General features: G+C 36.9%; 1 protein-coding gene and 1 long non-coding RNA gene across 15 annotated transcripts; both read left to right on the forward strand.

The window, feature by feature from the left end:
* Positions 1–5,497: 5,497 nt before the first annotated feature.
* On the forward strand, positions 5,498–9,784 carry LOC306983372. The gene is made up of 3 exons (XR_013794341.1): positions 5,498–5,674; positions 8,844–9,034; positions 9,184–9,784. It is a non-coding gene; the product is annotated as an uncharacterized lncRNA (long non-coding RNA).
* Positions 9,785–13,837: 4,053 nt separating this feature from the next.
* On the forward strand, positions 13,838–21,454 carry katnbl1 (katanin p80 subunit B-like 1). 14 transcript variants are annotated; one of them, XM_079583710.1, is made up of 11 exons: positions 13,838–13,999; positions 14,138–14,343; positions 15,381–15,508; positions 16,028–16,065; positions 16,163–16,439; positions 18,401–18,516; positions 19,075–19,125; positions 19,234–19,323; positions 19,507–19,611; positions 19,722–19,815; positions 19,904–21,454. In XM_079583710.1, the coding sequence occupies exons 3-11, from the start codon at positions 15,392–15,394 to the stop codon at positions 19,934–19,936; spliced, it is 921 nt and encodes a 306-aa protein (XP_079439836.1). In that variant the 5' UTR covers positions 13,838–13,999; positions 14,138–14,343; positions 15,381–15,391; the 3' UTR covers positions 19,937–21,454. The 14 variants fall into 14 exon arrangements, with proteins under 14 accessions (XP_079439836.1, XP_079439834.1, XP_079439840.1 ...); XM_079583708.1 differs by having other exon boundaries at positions 13,913–13,999; positions 19,719–19,815; XM_079583714.1 differs by lacking the exon at positions 13,838–13,999 and having other exon boundaries at positions 14,193–14,343; positions 15,381–15,523; positions 19,719–19,815.
* The last annotated feature ends 15 nt before the right edge of the window (positions 21,455–21,469 follow it).

Consider the following 21,469-nt stretch of genomic DNA (forward strand, 5'->3'; position numbering starts at 1 on the left):
CAAATACATGTCAACTAACTTTCATTAAAGTATTACTAGACTGTCTGCTTAATATCTGCAAACTCTTTATTGTGATGCTCCTCCAACAGACACTCTACTGACTATAAGTAACTTTGCAACTACATGCCAACTTATTCTAACCCTACCAGTCTACTAATGCTCTACTAATACTCTAATGATAGTTAGTAGACATGAAGGGGCAATGTTACCTATAGACAACAGAATGTGTTAAAGGGACCATCCAAATAAAGTGAAACCAAACGGTCCTGGTATCACAATTAAGAAAAAAACATATTATTGGAAGAAAACTTGAATGAATGGTATTATTTAAGAAGCATGTATATATATATATATATATATATATTATTTATTCATTCTTCAGAAACATTTGTCCATTAGTCATCCTGTTTACTTCATATTTTGTTGCCTCCAGCTGGTGGGACAGTTTTTAAAATGAGAATTTGCGCAATTGCGTAACTGAGATCCTCCAAGATACCCGCTGGAACTCTTTGTAATGGAGTCTCCCCAACACTGTGGCACGTGGAGAACGAAGACGATGAGGATGAGCGCGGGATTGATGGTATTCCAGAGCAGCACTTGAAAGAGCAAAATCTGCAAGCGACGGGTTTTCTTTTTACCAAAGCCAGCTCATTAAGACAGACTGAGCTTCCAGGAAGAGAGAGTTTATGGAAGACTGTTCCTTAATATGTGTCCTTGATCCCTTCACTATCAAACAACACACATCAGTGGCATCTCTGGGGAGTTTTCCAACTGGTGAGAATTCTGGTGTGGTGAAGGATAAGCCAGATCTAAACATTGCTGATTTGCCATGTGGATCTTTCCTACTGTCTCTGGAATCTCTTTTGATGACAGTGTTGTTCCTGGCCAAGCATTTGAGGTGTTTATATTTTCCAAGTTGACCTCTCTGTTTCATCTTTATGTAGATGCTTCATCACGCCCTCACTATTAGAGAGGTTTCAGTTTCATCACACAGATATCTGGGGTGGTTAGAAACAGCACAATTTTATTTATTTATTTATATTGTCATTTGTGTCAGATCTCTTGTCCAAGTTCTGAAGATAAAGAGAAAGACAAGCATTTCCTTACGTTTTGAGCCAAGTATGTGTGCGAAGAGAAGATCAACAAAATTCCACATTTACTGTGAGATTTAGTCAAGTATCTAAAATATAATATTGTATTCCTTCAGATGGTGCTTTGTGCCATTTAAGTCTGAAAATGCTGAATATTGATTTGATATTGATTTTTTTGAGTTATAAATAATAATTAAAAATAGCAAATTTCTGGGACGGAATTTTGCAGATTTTTATTTTATATATTGATTTATTTTACTTAATACATTTTTTCCAAATTTTCTCAAATATCAGATTCAATATCAATATCAATTCAAGATATCAATTCATTGTACTTGTGCGTCATCAAATTGTAATTTAAAACACTTTTCTCTTTGTTTCAACAGGGCAAGTTAAAGTCTAATCCGGGGAACCATGTTGAATTGGGTCATAGATATACATAAAGTCAACAAATCCCAATGTTACAGGGTATAAAAGGTCTTTATTTGTGCATGTCATGTAATATCTGTGCCCTTGCACCCAGTTTATGGGTTGTTGTCTGAACTCTGCTTGAAATATTGCATTGCAGGGAGGGGAGCTCTGCTTCAGGAGGAATCTGACCTTCAGAGAGGTGAACTGGATCCTGTTTCAGACAGTGTGATCTTTTCACTTTAATGTCTGAAGTGTGTGTAAAAGACCCAGAAAGGCCAGTTTGGATTTAAAAGGATATTTTTGTTAACCTCAATAGGAGTATTATTCTAATTCCAAATAATTCATAATTTCACAAAAAAGGTACATAAATTGTGTCATCTTTCTTATGTCACTAACTTGTTCTCTTTGCTATTTTTCTTCTTCTTTCCATTCATGTGTAACACACTTTGTATTCAGCTGCACATTGATAGTAAAAGTTTTATTTTTTATACCAAGATTATTCCCACCTCCATTCCACTCATTGTTTGATTTGTTTTGTTTTTTATAATTCCCAATGAGATATAGAGGCAGCAGTATAGGGTCAAAGCACAAGGATTTGTTGGTGTTTAAATTTGTTAACTGTAATAACAAAGCTTGGGCTTTGCTGCTAATTAGATACATGCAGTTCATGGCACACTGCCCTCATAATGCTTTTATAGGATATTGCAAAAAAATGTACACTACTTGTTTGAGTTCAAACAAACAGGGCTGGGTAACAAACTCAAGCTCCTCCGATATTTCTCTTTAAAAATTGTCGTTTTAGACGTCTCATTCGTGACTGTGGTTTTGTATTGCTGTATCCTCTGTGCTTCTGCATTCATCATTGCGTTGTGCGTCAGATCAAGGGTTACTCTTCCACCATAAATCGATGTTTACAGCCGTCTGCCGGAAGCTAGTTATTTTCAGTCGATAAAGTTTTAAATATAGATATTTTTCTTACACGAACGCATCGCTTCACTTCAGAAGGCCTTTATTGACCCGCCAGAGCCGTTTGGAGCACTTTAATCATGAATAGATGCACTTTGATGGACTAAAAAAATATAGAGCCATTCACTGCCATTATTGGAAGATCCAGAACATTTTTAAATATATAACTCCTATTAATAATATAACTCATTGTATTCGTCTGAAAGAAGAATGTCATATACACCTATGGCTTGAGGGTGAGTAAATCATGATGAAATTTTCATTTTTGGGTGAACTATCCCTTTAATTTTGATGTTCTTTAATGTGTGAATTGATTATTTTGCGTGGTAAGTGTTGCATACCAAAACATTGGAGCAAGGCTCTTTTTTGGAGAGATTTTACAACACCGTTAGCATACAGAGAGTGATATCCTGAAGCAGCAATAATCACCATATCTACAGTAGGCCATGTTCATAAATCACACACATCATGTCTGTGCTCACAGGGAGGCTGGCTTTCCACACGCTCTGCCTCTTTTCACAGCATTCAGACGTTCAGTAGCTCACTCTACACTTTCCACATTAGATGTTTGCAACTCCACAGGGGATTGTAGCCATGCCGAACTGTTCTGGGAAACAGAAATGCCTTTAAAGGGTTCAGGCTATTAGCACATAGCATGCAGCGATTGTTCCCATCATGTGTCGGACTGAGCTGCATTAGTTGTGTTTACAGTAGGTCCACTTAATAGCTGTTCCATGTCATTAGGTCCTAAACTTTGAATGGCAAATATAAATGCTCAAGTCCATGCCAACCCCTTCCAATGTATTATAATGAAGTTGAAACAGTCTCTAACCCTACACTCTAAAACATGCTGGGTTGTTTTAACCCAATTTTGGGTCAAATATGCATGGGCAAACCCAGCCATTGGGTTAAATTGTTTAATTGCATTTTTGATCCAACGTTTGGGTTTGTCCATATTTGACCCAAAATTGGGTTAAAACAACCAAGCATTTTTTAGAGTGTATCCTCCTCATTTTTTGAATATAGGCCTACATATATATGTAGTACGTATATGATGTACTCAGAAGTTCAGAACGGCAGGGGCGTAGAATTTAGTAGGGACGGTAGGGACGTGTCCCTACCAATATCCAGTGACATTGATATATATCCCTAGCAATAATTTCGATCAAAACTATATAATGATGTCCCCGTCCCCACCAATATCAAAATCAAACCTATGCCACTGCAGAACGGAGCCCTTCCCAGCTGGTGTCAATAAGCGTGTGTGGGTCCAAGTTTACGTCTGTATGTAATCAGAATAGAAAGAGCCAACAGCTTCCTCTTTGGCTGAGCGTGTGTGGGAGTTTAGTGTTAGTCAATATTTGTCCCAATGTGTTACGTGCATTGCAGTGTTTACATTGCCTCAAACATTTACAAGTAGCCTCAACCGTTCTGTCGTTACAATATTTTCCCATGCGCCTGTTTGTCTATCCGCTTTAATCACATTAACCTCAATGACAGACGGAAAGGAAAAGGGCTTGATTGTGCTGCTAAATCGAATCATCCGTCAAAGCTAATTGGAAGTGGTTTTGATGTAAATTTGTCACAGTGATGAGAACAGTATGGTCCTCTTACATATCTTGGAACATATTTAAGTTTACAAATCCAAGTAAACATGCACTAGTAGTCTATGGTTGGTGGCAAAGTTTCTCTTTGTACAGCAGATTTTGTTTTGTTTTTCAGGGTAATTTGCCGAGTCTGTTCCAGTGTGAGGCTGCACGTGATCACTTGACAAGATCCTTTCATGGATAATCAAACAAAGACTAAGAGAGTTGGGAAACTCTCTAATTTAAACAATACCAGCAGTAGCTCTTCGTCTTTGACTGATGATTCATGTCCCTGTTTGTCCTTAAGAATTATGTGGAAACTATCAGATATCTCATGACCAGTTTTGTGCACAAAAAAGTGGGCGTGTTTAACAATCCAAACTGATGAAAATGGTTCATGTTCAAGGTATAGTAGAAACTTTCTAGAGAGCAAAGTTTGCTGACCTTCTCTGACTTCCAATAGACCTGGAAAGCCAAGGTCATGCATTCAAGTTGGAAATGAAATACAAATGTAGCCAAAACAAATCAAACAAAAATCTTTTTTTGGACAAGTACTTTTAATATTTACTATTTATGCATGGTGTCTAAAGAAAAACTAATTTTCACAAAGCAAACCACAAAGGGTGATGGACTATGAACTCTGTCGTATAAAATAAATGAATAATTTGGGCATCCATTTACATTTATGCATTTGGCAGACGCTTTTTTCCAAAGCAAATTACATTGCATTCAAGTTACATGTTGTCAGATCTTGCTTTCCCTGGGAATCAAACCCATGACCTTGGTAATGCTAGCGCCAACGCTCTACTGTTTGAGCTACATGAAAGCTTCCAGTGTCGCAACTTTGCTATAATTGAGAATTCAAAATGTCCCACAGGTAAATATGGCTTTGCTTGGTCATTCATGTGCACATACCTCATAATTAGGAAATGTAATCCACTTAAAGGCTGTAAATGACTTTTGTAGTATCATAAACAGTGCTGTGCTATGTTGTTTTGACTAGTTTAAAGTTCTAGTTTACCCACAAATTAAAATTCTGCCATCATTTACTCACCCTCATTTGAATTCAAACCTGTATGACTTTCTTCTGTAAAATATAAAGATATTTTGAGAAATGTCAAAAAGTGTTTTTTGTGCACACAACAGAAGTCAGTGGTAAAATTATTTGGTTACCAACATTCATCAAAATATCTTCTACACTGTAAAAAAAAAAAAAATGTTTTTGAGAAAACTGAATTTGTCATTCAAAACACAAGTTGTATTTTTTTACAGTGTACGTTCCACAGAAAAAAAAAGAAAGTCATACAGGGTTGGACCAACATGAGACAATTAAGACAGAATTGACATTTTTGAGTGAACTACCATTGCAATTTCCAAAGTATCTCATAATTGTGATAATCCAGCTTGAAATGTTTGTATTACCCAGTTGTCTTTTCACTGCAGATGAGAACAACCAACAACAAAATACTGCAAAGCTGCGACTCTGAACCTCATCTATTGGAAGTTATGAACTTTAAAGCCTCTTCTCACTCTGTCACTTTGGTTTCTGTATGAAATATGACAGTGATGTAATGAGCAGCGAGCCAAAGACTGACTCAGCGCCTGGATCCCCATGAAAAAGTAAGAACAGATGAACTGATGCGGAGTAGAATCTCGCTACTTAGCGTGTGGCCCCAGGGCTTGTTGACAATTTGGTGGCCCTTTATGAATCTTCTATGGATTTATTGGTCTGATTGTGTCTGAAATTTTTTAAATTACTCCCAGAGTGATTCTGGTATCACTCAGACTACAGCTGGATCAGTGTCGGCCGTCATGACTCCCACAAACATGTGGGGAAGGTTTTATGACGTTCACGCTTTCACCCGACCAACACAGACTATACAAGTTAGTGCATATTATTTATAATAAAACCTGAAGAAAAAGTTCTTCATGTGGCTGTCTGATAACACCTGACTGATTTGGCTGATAATTGTTCCTAGCTAAATGGATGCATGGCACTAGCATCACTGACTTCATGGGTTTGACTCCCAGGGAACACACTGACGTTTAAAATATTTATTGAATGAAGGTGCTTTGGTTAAAAGCATCTGCCAAATGCAAAAATGTGCATTCTTAGCTCATCTGATATCACACTCCCAACGCCTTGCTTTGTCATGAGGCAAAGGGTGGACTGCGAAAAGTCAAATGGAAACTATTTTCTCTAAGTCTGTGGTAAATGTAATTTGTTGTGAGAAAGCACATGACAATGTGTGGCTGTTTGATGTCAGGGTCCTCTGAGGAACTTTGGCACTGTCGGGAAGTAACCCATCTTGTGAAAATCAACAGTACATTATCGATTCATTACCCCAGGGAAACCGTACATAAAGCAGGACAGCCTGCGTAATACACACGCAAATCTGCACGATTCAAAACGCTGGCATATGTGCTATTTGGCCAGACTCCAGTGTTTAGGTGCTCAAATAGGTGAATACAAAGAAAGCATCTTTTGTGTGTTTTACAACCACAGATTTATAGAAGTGTTAAAGGACAAATTCACACAAAAATGAAACGTCTGTTATCATTTAAGGCCCATTCACACCAATGATGATAAGTACAGTATAACAATAACTACAAAGTTTTAATAAATCTACAAGAATAGGGAAGTCTATACCACAACTAATGCTAACGACTTCTTTCAGAGTTTTTTTCTTTCTGATGAACCAAATAGTGACTGATCACAATCGGTGGATGAAATAACGGCATGTTTGAGGCCCGTTCACATTAGTGTCTACACCAACGCATGATAACATTTGTTTACTATAAGTGTGCAATCCAGCTCTTTAAATTCGGGTGGATTTTGATTGGCTGTCAATGTTTTTATCTTCCATCACCTGGGGAAGAAAAATGTTATTCTTTTGTGTCGTTATCATTAAGATGTTAAACATTTTTTTTAAATAAATCTATTATGGATACATTCGAAAGCTTAAAAATGCTGCTTTGGGAGGACGCATTCCAAAGTAAGAAGGCATCAAGGCACATCCGAATCCAGTGTTAGCTTTAGGCTACTCCCTGTCTCCTGAGATATCGTCATCTGATCCCGGCAGCATAGATGTGTCTTTCTCTAACTTTGATTTCACACAATCCTGGGCTTTCCATTCTGTGACAGTTAAGCTAAAAAATAAAGATGGCATCTGAAATTTGTGATTGTTGGTCATTTTGTGTGTAAATATATGATTTCATACAGCGAGAAATCACTGTTGTAGTAATTCAATATTTGCTAAGTTATCACCAAGCTCTCTCTTTTGTTGTAGATCATTAAACCGTTATGCCTCCTCAGAAGTCAGTTTCAGCCGTTACCTTCATGCACAAACACTGCTTGACTTCTCAATAGAATATTTGCTTTCAGTGAATATTTGCAGGGAATATATGTGACCCTGCATCACAAAACCAGTCATAAGTCGCACGGGTATATTTGTGGCAATAGCCAAAAATACATTGAATGGGGCAAAATTATAGATTTTTCTTTTATGCCAAAAGAGTTAGGATGTTAAAGGTGAACTATGCAGGTTTTTTACCTTAACTGAACAGCTTCGGAGTCATTGGAATGGTTATATTACTTTTTTCGGGTTGAATGGTGGTCGTCTCGCACCCCCTTATCGCCTGTGAGCGGGAAAAACACCCTTGCAACTTTGGGCCGGTAGGCGCGTCAGGAAGTATCGCGTGATATCAGGTCTCGCGATGTAACGAATTGCTTTACGGCAAAAATAAATCTGCTAAAATTCTGTCACTCCCTCACGCTGTTCGAACCCGAATGAAGAAGAATGCCCCGTCTTCTGTGATGCCGTTGATCTATAGCCTCTGGTATCTGAGAGTCACCAATGAGTTTTTCGACAGTGTTGTCAAATATCTATTCCGAAGCTGTAGGGGGAGCTCTATAGAGAAACCTGCGAGCAAAAAGCGAGAATACAGCGAAGAAATTCCCGAAACTGCATAGCCCTGCTTTAAAGATCATGTTCCATGAAGATATTGTGTAAATTTCCTACCGTAAATATATAAAAAGTGAATGCAGCACAATCGCAAACATAAATAGACAACTTTAAAGTCGGCATGAAATCAAAATTGACCCTATTTACTTTGTTAGCGGATATTACTAGTCTTGTGGTGAACAATTAATCCGTGCAAGTTAATACACGGGAAAAAATTGTTTGCCGAAGTTATCTTTAATCAAAGTCTGAAAAGTTACCTCCGGGTCTGGAATGGTTCTTTTTTCTGATGACGTAGGCATGAGAACTTGGGTTGTTTAAACGCTTAGCCACTCCCCTCGAACCGTTACTCTGCTATGGGCGAGAGATGGAGAGGAGGAGCGCTGAAGTAAAACCCTGCCCTCTGTTCAATATTCCCTTTCACTCGGAAATGCGTCACAACACTTGAGAAAAGTCGTTTGCAACTTCCGGTTCACGCGGACTTTAAAGGAGATTTTCTCAATGTTTCGATTTTTTTGCACCCTCAGATTCCAGATTTTCAAATAGTATATCTCGACCAAATAGTGTCCTATCCTAACAAACCATACATCAATGGAAAGCTTATTTATTCAGCTTTCATGTGATGTATAAATCTCAATGTCAGAAATTACCCATGTGACTGGTTTTGTGGTCCATGGTCACATTTCAGCAGTGAAAGCTACAGTGAATATTTAATGACTATGATTTCCCGCTAGAAATTACATCATAAGTGGAAAACATTGATCACAAATGTACATTTACACACAAACTGATGACAAGCCTTTGTTTTTCTTGCTCAACTGTCACAGAATGGAAAGCAAAGGATTGTGGGATATCAAAGGCAGAGAAGGATACATCTATGCTGCCTTCAAAAATGGATCAGATGACGGTATCTCAGGAGACAGGAAGTGGATTCGGACGTGTCTTGATGCCTTCCGACCTTCGAATGCGTCCTCCGAAGACAGCATTTATCAGTTTTCCTATGCAGCCATTGCCTATAGTAAGTGTATTGCACTATCATTATATCATTACATTATATTGAAGTCACACTGGGAGGTACTTAGACTGACACAATCGTAATTACCTTTAGTTTATCTTTAAGGCGGAACCCAACTGGCATACATGATCTCTTTGTAATGTCTCTTTCAGATGAAGTAAATCTTGGCACAGGTTGCCTGCAGTGGCAGGTTTAAGTCCACGGGCACCATGATGAATACACCCCAGCTCCATGTTGGCAGTCAGGTCTCATACGCCACTCGAGGTATCATCTTACCTCCCTGCAGAGAGGAGAGAGTCTGGCCAGCCTGCAGGATCTGGAATCTCAGTCCTGTCAATCTTCCCACACACAGCAAATACTGGCTGGAAAACAATGACTGGTTTCCTACCCTCAGTGCTGTTTTTCCAGCACTTCCTTTTTCTAATTCCATCACACAGAGTTATATTGTCTGGTCTTAGCGTGCGTGCGTGTGTTTGCGTGCGTGCGTGCGTGTGTTTGCGTGCGTGCGTGCGCGTGCGCGCGTGTGTGTACAGGTTTATATTGCATTGGGGATGTCCCCACAAGGATAGTAAAACCTGAAATCACCCAAAAAATATAGCGAAACAGAGCATGTGTGTGTGTGCATTCAATGTTCAGTTGTATGGGTTTGAAAGAGTTGATCACATCCTCTTGAGAGTTTTTTAATGTCTGTTCAGACCACATTCACTATAACAAGTCAAAACAGATTTAATTAAAGGCAATGGATCATATTTGTAAAAACTTGTTTTGATTCATGCTTTTTGTTTTACCTGCTTAAGGAGATGGTTCACTCCAGAAATTAGTGGACTATGGTTTTCCAAATCTACATGAACTTGCTTGTGGAACACAAAAGAATATTCGTAATATTCTGGGCACTTTTATAAAAAAAATAAAAAAAAGCACAATAAGTCTCATGAACGTGATATGTACTATGCCGTACATATATTTATGTTGCTGTACAATCTGGACTAAATGATTTATAAATCAGACTGATCCAGTGGATCTATCACTTTTAAATATGCATATTACATTAAAACTAGCTCTACTAAACTTCTTCTTCTTTTTTAATTAGGGAACTTTTTAAAAAACATTCACATATAACGGCAGTACCCATAGCACAGTCCTCCGAAGTGTGTATAGGTTCCAGTGTACAGATACTCCAGGTATGTTGGACATATAACCCATACATGAGCTCCTGCACATGCCCCTCGACGAATCTGCACTGAATAAACTCTTCATAATCCTGTTCACATCAACGTCTGAAGAAAACAATGGCATCAAGAGGGCCGAATCCAAACAGCCATTGAGCTAGACAGGGTGGCAGTTGAAGTAAAAACTGCCCTTATTGCTTTAAATGACATGCTTGAAAAATGTGATGCACTTACAGAATATATATGTATGGAAACAAATGAGGAAAATTAACCCTGACTCGCATTACTGGCAGAGAAATATGGCTTTTTTGTTTGTTTGTATTGGTTCCTTTTGTTTGCACACCTGTGAGATAAGTTTGAACTTTGAGATGTCGCTAGGCGAACATTGAAGTGAAAAACTAGAGAATTGAATTGACCATAAAGTGTATTTATTCTAAGCTAGGTCAGGTGTAATGTCAGGTTAACCAAGCAAAATGAGTTCAGAGGTCAAAGTTTATATTAGGGTTAGTAAGGTCAGAGAGTATCTGGAGACACAAAAGATGGCTGGTTAAACTATCACTAATGCTAATTTGAGGTTTGAATTCACTTGTTCAAACTAATTTCAATATGTACAGAAGTGATGGTTACGCCACAGAAGAAAGTTTGAGATTGAGTTGTGAGAGTTCATAAACAGCAGCTCACCCACACACACTTTTCAGTTTTCACAGCTTCATATCGCCATCTGGTGGTTGCATGAAATTAAGTGTTTTGGTATCCGACCAGAAGATATTCAAAATTAACTATCCTAGATCAGTTTGTATTAGTTTTGGACATATTGTTAACCATCCAGCAAACATCTTATTGGCAACCAGAAAAAAATCCAGGTGAATAATGATCTCAAAAGAAGATATCGACTAATATTTCCGTTGTGAATATCAATCCTGCAACTCAGCACAAGGAACCAAACTGTGAATGAGTGAAAAGTGGATTTTTTTTCTATACAGACTAATCAATAATATATGACTCTCTCTGATGTATAATAAGTGTTTAGTTAACTTTATACTTGCTTTTCTTAGCTTTTTATGGTTTTGTCTGTAAATTCATGCAAAAAAAAAAAAAAAAAAAAAAAAAGTAATAATGCAGCTAATCTATTATATTTTTGATATATCTCAAAGCGTAAGCAGGAGCCAGCGTCAGCCTGATCCCAGGTTTTGTCATTAGAGGTGAAATGAGAGCCATCGTCCCAAAACCTCAGTGATCTCAACAACCGGATGAAGAGGAGAGCAGATGTTAACTGTGTCTGTGTCACACACATTCCTCTCTTTACTGTTGACTTAAGATGTTACATCACAGGTGGAGGTCTGCCTAGTCATGCTAATGCACAAGATCAGAGATTAGATGTCCATTTAAGGAGCAAAATGTTACAAGCCTGAATAGTTTATATATCAAATGTCACCTCCTTTATAGATGATATCATCATTATATCATCACTTGCAAATATAATATGTGGCTATAACATCTGTGAAATAGAGAAACAAGTGGATCCAACCGTCTGTATCCATGCTTGCTTAAATCAAGACAGACTAAAGGACTCAGATTTCAGAACTCAATTGTGAAAACATTATTAAAGCTCAGCAATAGACAGCAGTGGCGCTACAGACACCAAGGTCGTGTGTTCAATGCCCAGGGAATGCATGAACAGAAAAAAATGTGGATGCAAAATGCTTAAAAAAAAAACTTCTGCCAATAAAAAACAATGCCTTTTTTATTATTATTTTCTATTCATCAAAGAATTCAGAAAAAATGCACTGCAAAAAATATTACGCAACACGACTGTTTTCAACACTGATAATAAAAAATAAATGTTTCCTGTGCTTCAAATAAGAATAATAGAATGATTTCTGAAGGATCGTGACACTCAAGACTGGAGTAATGATGCTGAAAATTCAGCTTTGCCCACTCTAAAAAATGCTGGGTTGTTTTAACCCAATTTTGGGTCGAATATGGACAAACCCAAACGTTGGGTCAAAAATGCAATTAAAAAAAATAACCCAATGGCTGGGTTTGTCCACATTTGACCCAAAATTGGGTTAAAACAACCCAGCATTTTTTAGAGTGTAATAAATTACACTTTAAAAATATATTAAAATAGATATTTCAAATTGGAATAAAATTTCACAATAGTTCTGTTTGTACTGTATTTTTGGTCAAATAAATGCAGCCTTGGTGAGCATAACTTTTTTAAATCTCAGTGCCCCAAATCATTGACCGGAAGCGTACATTTGAATGTAATTTCAAGTCAATTAAATGTAATTTTCCCAATATTTTCTTTAAAACAAGTGCTGTGAAGAAAGTATTTATGTTCCCCAGTGTCTGCAATTTTCCTTCCAATGAAAACTAAGGAAATCAAGTCTGTTTATCTTTACTTTTTTTTTCAAACGGTTAGACTATTTTTACACATATTGAAGTTAGCTATTGCAGTCTAATATTGACTCTTGAAAGAGTAACTATTATAATTATTTTTATTGAAAGGCGCAACCCAAATAATGGTGGTGATGTTAGTGAATTTTTGTGGCTGTCTGAATATGAGTCCTATGTCGGCTATTTTGCTCAGTTTCCCTCATCAGTTCAGCAGCTTTTTATGTGAACTGTGGTAAGATTTGTCTTCCATGATTTGTTTGTTACCACATTTCCATGTGGGGAAGATTTGTCTGCACATTCTCAAGAAATGGCATTGATTTCTTGTGCTTAACTTCAGATATTATTTTAGAAAATAACTGAAAGCAGATTGATATAAAAAGAAAGAAAGAAAGATGGCTGTCTGTTGGCGGCATGCTGCTTCTGTACATTCAAATACATTTCAGTTCAGCTCATAAATCTCCAGCATTCATATTATGAGTCTACACCAGTCCTTCAGAGACGTAGTTTAATCGAAATATGCAGTCTTAAATCTATTGTAAGTTGGCTGAACTTCTATCTTAACTATATTTATTATGACAGAGTTACAAGAGATTAACCATTGGTGAAATGTGACTCATGAGTGAAATTTACCAGTAACTATGTGTCTCTTTATTCTAGTTTGTGGTTTACTAATGATCACATCAGCACTGTTTGCCATGATCATCTTTGTTGACACATTTGAACTTAAAGTCATCAAGAGAAGCAAAACGAGCTTATACCTTTAAAAAAACATCAATCCTAACAAGATTATTACTGAAGATTATTAATAAGATTAACAGTGATAGTCATTAAGGACCTTTATTTTTGAGGTTTTTATCGTTTCTGAAAACATTTCTGTTCAGCATGACTTTGAAAAACTAAAGTGAAACACATTTAATATTATTTTGGATTATCTTAAAAGACCTTTGTATCTAAAGGCCTATGCTTCTTTTTATTTATATTAAACAGTGGATCTCAACCAGGAGGCAAATTTCCAACATGACTTCAAAGTATTTACATGTAGAATTGATTAGGCTAATCTGTTAACATAATCAAACTCTAATTTAAATTAAAACGTGTTTCTTTCACTTGAATAATACTGTTCTTATCAACAGACTACAGTTCTTCACATTTCTAGAATCACAAAATGAATCGTGGTTAATCAATACATGTTCCCAGTTACCATTAATAAAAAAAAAAGTCTGAAACAAGCAGCTTTGTCATTATTAAAACAGGAAATACAGGGAATATCTTATCTTCTGCCTATATGGTGCGGGGGCTTCAGATTTTATGTTGGACATTGATTCAAAATGGACTAGATTGCATCGAGCATGCATGGAAATTCCTTCAGGACTGTTGGAATCAGATGCACCGTAAAGTTGTATGTGCAAATAGTTTTTACTTAAAAAAAAAAAAGTTTTGGTAACATTGTATGTATTGTTTTATAGTTTCTGTTGACTTGTTATTATGATACTCATTCTCAAACCCTTCTCAAATGTTGTTTTCCAAAACCGCGCAGTCCCATTATGTCCCACCAGATGTCGCTAAACCCTCAATCCTCTGGCGCTTCACCCATCCCAGCATTTCAAGTTTGTAATTATTTGAATGGTTCTTCCTTCCCTCTGAAATCCATCCAAATTCCCGTTTCTTCCTGGTTGTGCATGGACATGCTCTCGGATATATAACGTGCTCTAGGATGCATAGACAACTTTACACAATGCTATGGTGGGTGCTTACGAAATACGATTGGCTGCCAACGTTGTACGTATTAAATGTTTTGTACGTGCCAAGTCCTTGTTTGCTAGCAGGTGATTAGCCTGACTTGTTTGTTTAGCAACTAGCTATCTGGTGTGTTTTTATCAACTGCTTTGATATGCACAGGCCAGTGTGAGTGTGGACTAACCTCTAGACTTGTCTTTTGCAATTCAGTCACAAATTATTGACTGTTTTGTCAAAGCGTAGTTGACTTAATTAGCGCGCTAGTGCTAACAGACCTTAAACCTAAACAGCGACGTCACATCATCGGAGGCCTAAAGCTTCGTCTGACAGATGTTCAGACATTTACCAGGAATATTAGCTTGTTATTCTGAAACTTATTAATTGGGTTTCAAACGATTCATAGATGTGTCCTCTGACTCAGCATTACGTTGCTACGTGGTAAGACGTCCGTTTGAAAAATTACAAAGCTTCTATTTTTTTTATGTGGTAATGATATATGCTTTACAGTAGGTTGATATTAATGTTATAACTTGTACATAACATGTATGTAGTGTTGTCTTGATATGTTTTGAGACGCATCACTTCTTGAAAATATAACGTAATAACGTTATCTGTGGGTTTTTGTAACAACAACAAAAAGAACCTTCACAAAACTTTCAGAGTTTTTTTGTGACGTTACATAAATAGAACACATAACTTACAGAACTTTTTTTACTGGTTATTATAGGTTTTTCTTTATAATCAAAAAAGTTCGCAGAGCGTTGTAGGAATCTAAAGTTTTAGCTGTTTATGATGAAGCCATATGCTACATCGACTACTGTGCCTGACTGTCTAACAATGGCAAAAGCTTAACATTTTTAAGTTTCATTAAGATCAGTTGACTCGTGTTAATAGTGGTTTGATTATAGTATGACTATAAGCTTTTAAATGGAAGCAATACAATCGAGGCTTTGAGTAAACAGACTGCAGAAGCTATTTGCTTTAATAACAACATCATGCATCCTGTGCCAGCTAATGTGTTGTTTGCATTGTACTCTGTCTAGAGGACCTTATTATGGCCACTGGAAGTCATGTTGGAAGTCATGCAGAAGTCCACAGGCTCAAGCAGGCCCAGCCCCATGATCTTCTCAAACGTATGGTTTGTTCTGGAGATGAGAAGAACATGAGGGAGGTGAGAGAGGAATCGGTAAAAAAAAATTACAGTTGTTTGTAATAATGTATGTTTGTTTTCGGGAATGGCTTGAAAGTCTGGTATTGTGTGGTCCTCAGTCGTTTAGTGTGTATGATGCTAAAATTCATGTATTATTTATTATTCCAGCCGTTAGGAACGCTATCTTAAAGGGATAGTTCACTTTAAAATGACAATTCTGTCATCATACTCACCCTCAAGTTGTTTCAAACCTGTATGAATTTTTTTCTTCTGCTGAACACAAAAGAAGATATTTTGAAGAATGTGGGTAACCAAACAGTTAACTGGTCCCATTGACTTCCATAGTAGGGAAAAAAAAGTACTATGGAAGTCAATGGGACCAGTTAACTGTTTGGTTACTGACATTCTTCAAAATATCTTCCTTTGTGTTCAGCAGAAGAAAGAAATTCATAAATGTTTGAAACAACTTGAGGGTGAGTATATGATGACAGAATTGTCATTTTAAAGTGAACTATCCCTTTAACTCTTATTTCTTTTCAGGTGGATTATTCACTTAAGGACGAAACCGATCAAGAGAGGTATGTTTTTGGGCCAAATGCAAACTAAATAACTTTTAGTGTTATTCCTTGGTTTGACAAGCTCACATGGGAAAAAATGTTATCCTCCATCCCACAGATTTCCAGTGGGCCGTTGTGTGCACAAATACAGCAAAGCAAAGCGAGCGTTGGTTAGCAAGAAGAAAGTGCGCCAATCCGGAGTGGGATCAAGAGTATGTCGGAGATCGCCCACCGCAAGCAGGACATCTGACATGGCAAACAAAGAAAATGAACTGACCTGCCCTGATGACGTGCAGGCTATTCTTCACAGTGACAACTGTGGGTTCCCTGTGAACTCAACAGACTCCTCAAAAATGGCAGGAGCTGGCTCCAAGTACAGTGATTATTTCACTGAGGTGAGTTAAGCTGAATGCTAATGCCAGTTTTTGTGCTGTTGTGTTGACTGTTCATGTCATTCTAAGCTAGTTCCTGTGTTGATTCTTATTCATGATTGTCCACTTGTTATAATGATATAGTCTTTATCCCCTCTCTTTTTGGAAAGGGTGATTACCGATCACTAGAAGCAGTATTGGTCGATACGATCAATGATACCGATCACTGAAATAAATAATACTATATGAGTTGCTTCTAATGCTAATGATACTATAAAAAATTTAAGAGATGAGAAAGTATCAAAATTGACAGCTATTTATTTATTGGCAAGCAGCATGTGCAACATATTCAATTCCCTCTCCTAGAGGTGTTTAGGAACAGCTTAGAGCTGAACAAATATAGCAATTCCTGAGAAATAAAATAAAAAATAGAACCGTCTTCGTCAAAAGAATGTATATTAATCTACTAAAGAGCAATGAGTGATTTTTCTCTTGTTTGATTAGCATTAATTATACAGACGGCACAAGAATATTAGGGTGCTGTCACTTGAAGACCGATTGCATGAATTCAATATACTGTTACAAGTACGACTTATTTCCCTATTGTTTATGTTCACTTAAAACATAACCGACGGTGTTTTAGCGAATACTCACCAAGCCAGGCTTTTTGACATTTCTGTGTGTTTTCTGCATGATCTCGATCACTTTGCTTGTATGTGTTCCTTGTTGCTCCGTCTCTGAGCATGCGCACAGAAAGCCGCCTGGGAAACAGAGAGAGTATCACTTTCATGGCTTAATGCAATTTTAAAAATCATTTTATTATCTAGCACATCCTGGAATTTAGCAGTAGAGTTTATTTTACGACAATCGCTGATTTAGATGATTCGGATGTTAAATGTATAGCGGAGGATTTTCTTTTTCCGGGTGGGTAGCCTATACTATTGGTCCACCTAAGTGTCAATCATTCTGGTGATATGTTTACGTAAGGCCGTCGTACGTGCTCGTCCCTATGTAGTTTTCGCTTTCTGGTGTATTATGTGTGATGAGTTACGGTTTCATCCATTCCTTTGAAAATGGCTGAGGGTCGAAAGAGAAAAAAATGATACGAAGTGTATGATAAGAAAAGAAAGGCCGCGGAATATAGAAACAAGACCAGAGTGATTTTGGGTGAATATTTCACACGCTGGCGTGCGCTAAACGCTCAGGTTGGGCTTCCCACTGATGCCGCAGTCGCGAAGAAGATTCTACTAGACAGGTAAAGTTTGTCATGCTATTTGGAGAAATCCATTTAAAATCATTGCTAGTAAAAGTTAATGTAAGCGTTCCCTCTCGGGAGTGTTGCGCATGTGCATTTTTCTAAAATTAGGAAAGATCCTCTGCTATACCTTTTAAGTTTGGGCTTTTAGGCGGTGGGCTTTTAGTTTGGGACGGCAGTGGTTCATGCAGGTTGTCTACAAACCGGAAGGTTGGTGGTTCAATCCCCGGTTCCACCTGACCAAGTGTCGAGGTGTCCATGAGCAAGACACCTAACCCCAGCCGAATGAATGGGTGAATGTGAGGCAATATGTAAAGCGCTTTGGTGGCCATGGGTCTGTTAATGTGCTATATAAATGCAGTCCATTTACCATTTCAGGGAGGAATGAAAGCGCACTGCTCTGAAGGAAAGAAATGCCCTAAAATCACTGTCTTAGTTTCTTGCTGTCATTGCTGTAGTGTTGCAATGTCTCCGTTCTCCGGAATGACGTTGCAAATGTATTGTCCTTTTCAGACACCTGGTAGAACTGCCAGACCGGGGAATATTGTGAAGTAATTTTAGCTGCGCATAGAAAAATTGTCTCGCAAGTTTTGCGTCATCTAACCGGCTCTTCCGATGGGCCACTGATCAATTGGTGCACCATTCATTTTGGGGACATCTGTTATATGTGGTCTGTCAGAAAACTGTATTATTTGTAATTGTATTAACTTAATCATTTGTTGAATTTCAGTTATCAAAGGACCATGAAGCAATGAGTCACGTGCTCTTTGGAAGGAATCTCAGGCTGAATGTTGCTTTGACTCTTTGGCGGAAAAACGCAAGTGAATTAGTGGCATATTTGAACAGGTTAGCAATTTGACATTTACTGTAACTGTTCAAAATGACACAAAATATACACTTTTATACGCTACCATAACTTTGTTTTGAAAAATGTATCATTTTATTCAGCAAAGGTGACAGTAAACAGACTTTTACATGGTTGTTAAATGTAAAAATATTAAGCAGCACAACTGTTTTCAACATTGCAAATAATAAGAAGTTTCTTGAGCAACAAATTAGCATATACTAAAGACTGCAGTTTTAAAATGCTTTTTAATACATTTTAATATGTATTAAAATAGAAACCTGTTTAAATTTGTAATCATTCTGCATTATTACTGTTTTTACTGTATTTTTGATCAAATAAATCAAGCCTTGGTGAGCATGAGACTTAGAAAATACGGAGGAGGGGGTCAACTCCAAAAACCTTAAAACAGTAGTTTAAATTAAATATTTATGATATCTTTACAGTATGATGAATTGCCTTTTTTTTTTTTGGCATATTGATGCTTGCAATTCTACATTTTATGTGTCGACATTAGAATACCATGGTAATTTGGTAACTTATTTTAACTTTTTCCCCAGAATACAAGACACAGGGGTGCTTGTTGACTGCTTGCCTTTGCTTACTAAAAGGTAATGTATTTAAAACCTTTTCACAACATATAAACAACATAAAAAGTTTGATAGACATGTTATAGATTTGACAGACTTGTTGTTTGATACCAGTTTCTCCCTCTATAGTCTTCAGGAAGAACAGCCATGCATTTCAATAGGCTGTTGTGTCGACCTTTTACCACAAGTACAAATGATTCTTAACGCAAAATATGAAGAGTAAGTATTTTGACCTTTTTACACACACACACACACACACACACACACACACACACACACACACACACACACACACACACATACAGTGTATATATAGATTGTGATATACATTTGTTGCTTTCTGTTGCCATTATAAATTCTGCACAAAATAATTAATCTTTTAAACCGTTGAATCTTTTCCAGACACCTCATTGTAGCTTTACACTGGGTTCAATCTATCATAAAAAATTGGTGGTCTGAGCTCTCCACAAACTCCATAAGCTTGCGTGATGGCTGTTCAAATGACAGGTGACTGGTGAAAATGACTTAATTTTTATATGTATATTCGGAAATAAAATGGCAGAACATCTAATAAATGTTTTCTGTGAGGTGTAACCGAACATGTTTGCATCCAGCAGGAATGTTCAGGCAATGAAGACAATGCTGCTTGAACTGTGGGTTGGAAAGAGTCACTTAAGCTCAGTTCCAGGAACTGTAGGTGAAACGGCAAAGGTGAAGTGTTATTAATGAAGTAAAAACTTTACAATAATCAATTTAAACTTTTTCCTCTTACTAGTCATCTTTTGCTTTTCTTTTGCAGGTTATAGAATCATATTTGTCACAACTGCGCTGATGTATCAATGTAGCACACTAAGGAGAAAACCACTACAAACTCTTGGTGCATTTTAAGCTCTTTGATCGGCTTGGAGCTGCTGAATCTGAAGCTCAATGGTGAATTGGGGACAGATGAACTGAACAATTCAGACGCTCCGATTTCAGCCCTGGAGGAGGAACTCTTCCTGCAGGCACTGAATGACTGCTTCACATTGAAGTGGACTTGCTTAGGGGCACATAATCAACTCCATGAGACTCTGGAATCAGGCAACTCACTCAAGTGCCAAGCAGAAGTTTTAACTGTTGCACTTGTAGTGCTATGGTGTGAATCTGCTTAAATGGATGTGATTGTGTAAGTGTACCTTTATTAGATGTTTTTTCAGTCATGCACTTGAATTGCAGGAGTTTTAAGTTATTAGCGTTTTGTTGTCCATTGCCGATCATGAATGGATATTTGAGTGTAATTGTGTACATAGTGATTTTCTTTTAAATGAACTTTCAAATAAATTGACTTAATCTAAATGTTGTTGTTTTTTCACCTTGAAGTTTATATGAATACTTCTATTTTGCATACATGTTATTTAACTAAGATAAGAAATATTTCCCATCCTGTGCAGGCACAACCCCGATCACAAGGGTAGTTGATAGTGAGAGAAAAGATTGTGGCTAAATAATACCAAAAATGCAAAAGTTGCTGACAAAAAAAAGTTAAGTCAATATTTTACAATAATATTGATGCAAAGATGATTCACGAAACCGGTCTGAACGATTCGTTTACGAGACTGACTGAACCGAGAACGGATGATTGAGTTGACAGGAGTATTTCAAAGCTTTGACTCACTGTTGGGAAGTATGATACTGGAAATATATATTTATTTTGAATTGTATGGTGTTTAAAATAATTGATCAACGTTACGTACCCACTAAACTGGGTTTAAATTAATCGCACATTATGTCATGGGTGCAACAAACTGAACGGGACAATACAAAATTAACAAATAAAACACAATAAACGACAATATGTGCCTAAATATGAATTTACTGGAACGATTAGGAGTATTTAAAATGATGCACCACAATGTCATGATGTAAAATAATCTGAAGTGGCGTTTAAACCATTATAACATGAACTGTTTGAATGAATGAACGGATTTACGTAAACGAGTCAGACTCGGAACTCCCATCATCAAAAGCCCCATATTCATAAGAGTAAATTGAGTAATTCTAAACCGTGTCTGAAGATTTTTTTGAGTGAATTTGAATTGTATATTGAGTCTCTCAAATGTATTGATAACAAAAAATGTTGTGATACAATTATATTTGCTAAAGAATTGAAGTTAATTGAAAATTGATTTAATATATGTTGTTGTTTTCTTTAAGTATAGCCTACCAATGATTGGTTTCTATATTTATAACAGATTGGTTTATCCCTTTTCATGTTTTTTTTTTCTTTTTCTTTTTTCTATTCTGGAATTTTTTGTTATCTTTTTGGATGTCATGTTAGTGTGTTTTTTGATGTTTGTTATGTCTAATGTCTAATAAAAAAAAAATA

The sequence above is a fragment of the Phoxinus phoxinus genome (genome assembly GCF_949152265.1).
Source record: "Phoxinus phoxinus genome assembly, chromosome: 16".
Lineage (NCBI taxonomy): Eukaryota > Metazoa > Chordata > Actinopteri > Cypriniformes > Leuciscidae > Phoxinus > Phoxinus phoxinus.

Bases quoted from the DNA above. Each gene is read 5' to 3' on its own strand.
- katnbl1 (XM_079583706.1), top strand. From the start codon at position 15,392: ATGGCCACTGGAAGTCATGTTGGAAGTCATGCAGAAGTCCACAGGCTC. The intron at 18,517-19,074 runs GTTAGCAATTTG...CTTTTTCCCCAG, and splicing joins TTAGTGGCATATTTGAACAG to AATACAAGACACAGGGGTGC. The intron at 19,816-19,903 runs GTGAAGTGTTAT...TTTCTTTTGCAG, and splicing joins CTGTAGGTGAAACGGCAAAG to GTTATAGAATCATATTTGTC.